Source organism: Phytophthora infestans, genomic scaffold (assembly GCF_000142945.1).
Source record: "Phytophthora infestans T30-4 supercont1.46 genomic scaffold, whole genome shotgun sequence".
NCBI classification, from domain to species: Eukaryota; Oomycota; class Peronosporomycetes; order Peronosporales; family Peronosporaceae; genus Phytophthora; species Phytophthora infestans.
In genome coordinates, this window is record NW_003303713.1 from 37,254 (window position 1) to 45,305 (window position 8,052).

Genomic DNA, 8,052 nt, shown 5'->3' on the forward strand with positions numbered 1-8,052 from the left:
AGTTGGGCACTTAATGTTGGATTCGAGCTCAGTCGGGCACTCAGCGGGTGATTCGGGTCCAATTGGGTTTCGCGTTGGTGATGCGGACTTAGTTCAGACTCAAGCCGGCTCGGATGCTCACAATGAAGCCGAAGAGGAATGCGACCCCAATCTGCATGCGTTTGAAGCCTACTTTACGAAGAATTGGGATAGCTGCAGAGAGCTATGGTGTGCATACAAGCGTCAAAACACGGTTACTCTTGGAAACAATACTAACAACCGCTTAGAGTCGGCATGGAAGCAGCTTAAAGAGTGGGTTGACGCGTTCATGGATCTGGACGAGTGCATTGCCTCCATCATGTACTACCAGAGTCGTCAGGAACGCAGCTTTAACGACCAAGTCTTTAAAGTGACTTCCGTCCAGCATACTCACTACGAAAAGGAGATGAAGCATGTTGCCAACCTCGTTGGCCAACACGCTTGTGAGCTGATCTACAAGCAGTACACGTTTGCCGTCGCCCAAGCTTCGTATCAGTATAATGAGGTATTTCCCGGAGTATACGCTATCCATAGCGAATCAAGGTCGGAAGATGCCCTCGACGAGCCTCGAGTCAGTTACACGGCTCACAAGAATAGTTGGACATGCTCATGCCTCTTCATGGCGACGCGCTTACTTCCTTGCCGGCATGTGTTCTTCATACGGAAAGACATGAAGATGGAATCTGTAATCCCGACTCAATTGCTAAACGAGCGGTGGCTACTAACTACGGTCCGATCCGCTGTCAACCTGGCTGAGCTTCCTCGTGCCAAGTTTGCCATTGTATCTGCCCCTGAAGACGCGAGCTCCACATGGGACTCTAACCGAAAATATCGGGAGGCAAACTTGATAGCTAGCTCTATCAGTGACACAATGGCCGGATTCGGGATGAAGGACTACCAGCTTGCAATGAAGTTTCTCCAATCGGTGTCTCGTATCATAAAGCACAAGGAGTTTGAGAGCCTTCTTCAAACCGAAACGTAACGACCTACCATCCTGGTTTCAAAGACCACAGGTGCGGGTGACGATGTGGATGATTGTGGCGACTGTGAGTTTGGTCAAGCTGATATTGAGCATACCGAAGAGAGCTTGCTTGCCGTGGGCGATCATTGCAGTAAGACTAGGACCTCCTGTGTCACAGAGGAGGCCAACACTCACGATCTAGCCGACATATGCCCAACTGTGCCCCAACCAAGACCAACTTTGTCCGAATCAAGACCAACCGTGCCCGAAGCAGGACCGATTGTGCCCGATTTAAGGTTGATCATCCCCGAGCAAGCTGCGAGTGTATCGAAACCGACTGCCCCGAAAACAAGTGCATGTATCCAAGAACCAAGTGAACCGGAGCCACCTACAACCGCGGTTAATATGAGACCAACTGTGCCTGAACCGAGACCGATTGTGCCCGAACATAGCATTTCTGCACTATCAAAACCAGTCAATGAAGCACCATCAGTAGCTCAAGTCAGTGAAGGAGATCAACAGGTGACTACATCCAGATTATCTACAGTTGATATTGAAGACAGAGATGTGGAGTTCGAAATTGCGAGTCCAGTGCGTCAACATGGGAGACCTAAAGTCACGCCAAAAGCAAAGAAAGCAAACCGAAACAGGCTGATTCGGAGTGTAGAGGCAGATTCAACGCTGTTTGACTTGCAAATAAGATTGCGGTCTGTTCGCGAAAGCCTTTCCACGAACGCTACGTATTCATCCTCCGCTGAACTTGCTCGACGACTACAAGTGTATACATTTGGGACTAAGCCTAAACCCCCAGTGGCCCGACAGACGAGCAAACTCCCTGCAGGCAATACGCTGACAGACTCAAGTTTGCTGACTCGAGTGCTTTCCAAAGACATACTCAGAAAGTGTGACGCGAAGGTTTCCGCGCTTCAACGCAAAACGTCTGGATTATCGGAGAGAGACGTATCGGTCGAGATTATTAGTCTGGGTGTGTTCTCAACAACGACATTACGAATGATGAAAGGTTGGCATCACGCAATTACAATCTTCGACTCTATTGACAAAACGCTGAACTGGATCAGCCGAATCGACTTCACCCAGCCGCTTAGCCCGGACTTACACTATTGAAGCAGACCATGAGATACCAAGCAAGCTTAAGCAGCTACAGATTCGCTCTGACTCGGTACGTCATCTTGTCACTATACTACCTCGAAATAAGGCTAGTGAGACTAACATTGGAGCACAGATACATCTACTAGACCTTGCTGCCAGAGGGTCACTCAAGGACGAGTGCATGTATGCGGTGATGAACGTGATGTTTGCGTCCACACCAGGGGTGGTCACCATTGATTCGAGCCACGTCGGTGTAGTTGTCAACGGGAAAAACACTACAGACATGGAGGGCCTTGCGTCTCTTTTCGCCGGGGTTTCGGACGAAAAGGTGCTCGTTCCCATCAATTGTAATGGAAATCATTGGTGCGCTATCATGATCGACCTATCGACCGAAAGCATATACACTTACGACCCGATGTCATCATCCTATGCGGCCAGCGTCCGAGCTATCGCGCACAAATTGGTGGGGGTCCTACCGATACCGAAGGATAGGTATCATCACCAGTCGTACGTATCGAGCATTGGTATCCAGACCGACAACTACAATTGTGGCATTTACGTTCTCTTGGCATTCGAAGCCTTTACGGGAGCTTCTGACGTGGGATATGTGAGCAAGCAAAGGTTGCAGCTTCTACGATACCGGTACCTCTGTATGTCTGTATAAGTTTCTTCGGCATAATATGAGACTTTACATTTCTGATGCATTTTACGCCTGGGATGTCATTGAACTTGGCTACACTTCACTGAGCTATTTATCCAGCTATACATGATTTGCATGTATACATCGAATGCCCCCATTCGGGTAGCTCGGACACATTCGGGCGCACTCGGGTGTGTGCAAATCCTAAAGCATGTTGCCATTCGGGTGATATAACGACTGCCCTTAATCTAAGCTAATACGATATTTTCCAAAGATTGTTTTAATCACCAATCATATGTCGTTCCCGTTCGACTAGCTGAAGTATTACTAATCAAGAGTGAGGGAATTGGAGTCTGGGACAAATCTGAGAGGTTGGTGTACTACTAAGCGCACTATCTAGCGTCACAGGCTGCAGATTTAGGAGACGCACGAGCTATCAGCAGATATCATGAACAAATATCTGGATTTCGCTCTATCGACTTCATCCGTTTGCTGTTTTCCATCTCGATCGGCTTTGTCTGTGTCACAGTTAAATACTTGAGCAAATACTCGTCAGTCTTAATGCCTGCCATCACTACTGCTGCTGCTTTAGAGCCTGACCGAAAGAGTTCTTTGGTGAGCTCTCGGTTCAAAGAGGGTAAGGTAGCAAGAAACGGGAAAATATCATAAAATATCTTCTAGTATCGAAAACATTTCAAATCTCTGAGTCAATATTGAAATATTATGTTAGTTTAAAAAAACGAGATACTATTACTAGTTAAAATCGAAAATAGTACTTTACAATCAAAAATACCAAATGATATTTGGCCCGATAAGTACTAATGTGACCCACACAAATGAACATCTAAAACTTGCCTAGATGTCGCCATACTTGCGTTCGCTACGCCGCGCAAGCCTGCGGCCCGTGCTGTTTCTCCTGGGATTTCTCGTGCTGGTGCCGCTGCTCGTCTACAACTTCCTAACCTTCGACTTTCTACGCGTTTCGTCCTTCGAGCATCGCTTCCGGTCCGTTGCCGCACCCACCGGCACTTGTCTAGTCGTCGACAGTCATGAATTCCTACGTCCTGACGCTTTCCACACGCTGCAGACGCGCTGTGGCGCTCAACACGCGCCTAAAACATTCAAACCTACCAGTAAATTGCGTCTCATTCACTTCGTTAACGTCGCGCTGGACGCCATCCCGGTCTGGGAAGGCGAGCTCGAGACGGACAGGGAAGAGTTCACGTACCTGCAATTCGCAGCGTTACAGTCGGCCCGACGCGTACTCCGACCCGACACGATGATGATGCACTACCTGGAGACGCCACGTGGTGTCTGGTACACGCAGTGCCAGCGTCACTTGGGACTGCACAAAGTGTTGCCGCCTGTGTCCTTCGACGTCATGCAGAAGGCGGGACCTCCGTACTTGAATAGGCAACAGAGACGGCAAATTGTCGAAGTATTGCTCATGCTGCGTGCACTCAAGAAACACGGCGGAGTGGCCTTCTCCGACTTCAATACATTCCTATTGAGAGGGATTAGTGTGGACATACAGGACGGGCTCCTGGTAGCGAGTCAAGCGAGAGGAAGGAGGAACGCGTTTAATATGGGGCTACACACGATGCAGGCGCCGCCAGGTCATCCGTTCGTCGAGTTTTTAGAGCTCAAGATCATCGAAATGGTGCAACAGAACGACCCAAAGCTCCACGAGATGACGCTAAACGAGGCAGTGGGACAGATCGTGGTCGAGAAATACTTGGAGGAGCACGAGGGCGATTCCAAATCTTCGGCCATTCTAAGCGGCGTCGCAGTGGCCACTTCCGACCTTCTCGCGTTCGACGCACGTCACGGTCTACTGACGAAGAAGGTAGCCGCGTCACTTGCTGGGAAGTTTCGAGCTGTGGCTGCTTTCCACGTAGATAAGTACGATTTTGAAGAGAAGACAGCAGATACAGTCGAGCTAAGAGAGCTCGCGCGAATGCAGAAGGAGTTGACGTTAGCAGGCGAGTGGCAGAGTCTAGATACACTGCTTGGCGCGGTGGTAAGGTTAGCGGTGACAGCAAATGAGACTGTAGAGCTGGAGCCGCTTTTCTCGTAACTTAACGCTAACTGCAACCAGGTACCTCGACAATCCTTAAAGCAGCGGGGGTTACTATTAAGGAGCATTGAGGGATTCGCTGCAGAGATTTACTACACGCAAGCGATTTAAGAGATGAGAGACGCAAAACACATCTTAGACTAAACGCAAGAAAATTGGAAGTACGCGGATGACGGCGGTAATAGCCCCCCCTGACTCGCTCGCGCTGATACCGGTACAATATACTACGTAGTATTAAAAGTGAATTTGGACCAAATTTACCCGACACTAATCATATAAGAAATTTGATTTATTGACAATTTAGCGAGATTTTAGCCCTAAACCCAAAACAAAACGTCTTTTTTAGCTTCTTTAAATATATCGAGGCACCTGTGGTATTTTATTAATAACAGCCTATTTTTTTTTTTATACCATTTATAGCGAGACAAGACGCTTCTTGTAATAATACAGGTGTGTGTCAAGCACAACACCAATACACCAATACAAAATACAGGCTGTCCATTTAGGTACGATTTTGGAAATCCTTACCTAAAAGAAGAAAAAGGTTAGCAACGCATCCGACAAAACTTATATTCTTAACTTGGGCGGTAGGAGTTTGCTACCCGCGGCCGAGTCTAGCAATTCAAAAGTTTTTTTTTTTTATCAATTCAGCTTTAGCATTTGAACTGTATGAGAAAAAGGTTTCCTTGATGGCGTCGCGGACTGTGAAAAGGTGACGCAGGGCGCATGACTGAGTCGCTCATCAACTGTCCGCCACTTCGTAGTGTCGGTGTCATTAGACTAGAAGGGCAGTAGTTTGTAGATTGACGTAGGAAGGTCGTAAAGCCCAAATGCCGCGACAGGACAGCAGAAGTCTGGTGCGGGTGGCAAACTGCGTCTCCGTGATAAGTATTTCTGGGAGTTGAGCCTGTAATTAGTCGTGCTTTGCGATCATGTATTTGAAGATTATTAATGTCACAAATTGGGGAGAATTGACATAAATTAAACCCCATCATTTTGATATCTAAGTGTTAGCTAACGCCTTCGCTTGGCACCGGTATCAATAGTGACAAGGTATTCCTGTTATCGTGCTCAATGATCTCGAGTGTGTAAAATGGATTCAATGAGAGCGCAACTCGGGTGTGGAGTGGAATAGCCCCATTAATCCATCGTCCGTGCCTCCGAAAGCCAATTGTATAAACTCCCATGCTCAACATGGCCCCGCATATCGATCTGTACAAGTCGCCCACCCCTCCTGCTGTCAGCACTGAGTAGTCTTCAAAGGCATAAGATAGTCATTTTCCCAAAAGCTTTATGCCAATCGATCAGCGCCAGCGTTCAGCAGCACCGTAGCACCAGCTGCGTTCGTGGGCTTGTTTAGTGTATATCTTCACGAAAACCAAAGGTACTTCGTACGTTTCCTTAGCAAGCCTGAATATTATTGGGGTTCGCAAAGCACTCAGAAACTTATCGCGTGCTGTGCTTACGACTGACGATTACAAGAGGTTCGTTCCGTTGAAAAAACAGGAAGAAAAAACTGTTGAGCTCATTTGTCTGGAAAACTTACGTAATGATCACCATGGTAACTTTGTTGTGTTCTACCAGCCGATATTCCTTTTGTACGATTACCAGTATTGTCTTCGACGTCACATGAAGTGTCTACTCTTGATGAGCATCCTGCTAAGCGTCGCCTTTGTGACGGCGATGACAAGATGGTGGGGGTTCTTCTCCGGTACGGGTGCGCCGGCTGCATTACCATTAAGTGAGAGTCAGGGAATCCTCCTGTTAAGAAAGGAAAATTAGCTGATGCCGTCTGAAGGTAACCCTCCTCGTGTGACGCGAGCTGATGCTAGTCGGCGTAGAGGTTTACGAGAGCTATATTTTCCTAACGGCTGTTGGTAGCTAAAATTAACCCTTTATTGATATCGGGAGGAATCTCACCTTCGGTGACGTAAGGCTAGGAGAATGGTAACGTTGTCCAGTGTGGTTATCTTGCTGGGAAATCTGATCTAGATGATCTAATTGTATTTGGCGATTCTACTTGTCCGATGGATGAGCGATTAGCAACGGTGGGAGTTTAGACGATATGGTATAATATTCGCAATTCCAACCATGCATCGTCCATGAAGAACTGTACTCAGCCAATTCACCAATTAGATTGCAAGATTAATGTGATTTTATCCAATGACGAAGTCTTAAAAAGTAACCACCAATTCCTACCAATCCGACCATATTCCGTTGGAATTTTTTCAGAATATGTTGTACTCTTTACAAATATCCATATAGTAGCATATACTAAAATATCAGGAAGTTTCCAACCCGAGGTGGTTGGCAGCTGTTTCCTAAAAGACATCATTTTGCAGAGCTGTGACCATGTCTATCGCGTCGCTAGCGCCACCTAACAGTAAGAAGGCCCGGGTGACGGCGATCAACTCGTTCAGCACGTTTCTTTCTTCAGAAAACATCACACTAGAGCATGTTCAACAGCTTATCGACGCTGACAAGACCGGTACGAATTGTGCTAGATAAATATGCGTATTCTCTGGCTAGATCGACAGACAAAACTCGATCTACCAATACATGTCTAGCCTATTTCGGAAACGTAAAGAACTGATTGATAGATAAATACCCACAGCAAGGGGGGACAGTAAAGCCCCAGCTGCAGAAGATCCTGTCTGGGCTTGGTAAGTACTGTACCAATCGCGAGGATGGGGCTTTTGAAAAGAAAGATCCACCGTGTTCCAAGCAAGATCTAGAAAATATCGCTCGCCTACTTTATACTTCTGATTCTGCTGAGAGTATCTATCCGGATGCAGCTCTGGTTGTGATGCTGTGGTATTTATACGGACGTAGCTCGGACGCAGAGCAACTTGAAAAAAACCAGCTCTCGATTTTACCTGGTAAGATCATTGACTATTTTATTTCTTTATATATTGACAATTACGCTAACTGGAACCTTGCAATATGTAGGTGGCGTACTCTTCCTACGCTTTAAGCGGATTAAAACAGCTTTGCTACAAGGTGTATCCTTGTTCAAGGACCCGACAAGTTTTTTAACTTGTCCACTATTCGTTTTAGCTGCTGCTCTAACCATACATAATGCGCCAAGCAAGCGTCTATTTCCTCAGTTTACCAGTACAAGGCATATCGGAGCTAATGCTGGCGATGTAGAAGACCTCAGTCTCGTAGAGCTTCTCGAGGCAGACGACAGCCCCGCATCCTTGCCAGACCTGCAACAGTCGCCAGCTACCAGATCGGTTCCTGGTG

The 8,052-nt window shown here is 47.1% G+C and overlaps 1 protein-coding gene across 1 annotated transcript; it reads left to right on the forward strand.

Annotated features, from left to right (window-relative positions):
• Nucleotides 1-3,588: 3,588 nt before the first annotated feature.
• On the forward strand, nucleotides 3,589-4,806 carry PITG_16820 (uncharacterized protein; the record flags this gene model as incomplete). Its single annotated transcript, XM_002897219.1, has 2 exons — nucleotides 3,589-3,885; nucleotides 3,934-4,806. The coding sequence occupies 2 exons, from the start codon at nucleotides 3,589-3,591 to the stop codon at nucleotides 4,804-4,806; spliced, it is 1,170 nt and encodes a 389-aa protein (XP_002897265.1).
• Between the last annotated feature and the right edge of the window lie 3,246 nt (nucleotides 4,807-8,052).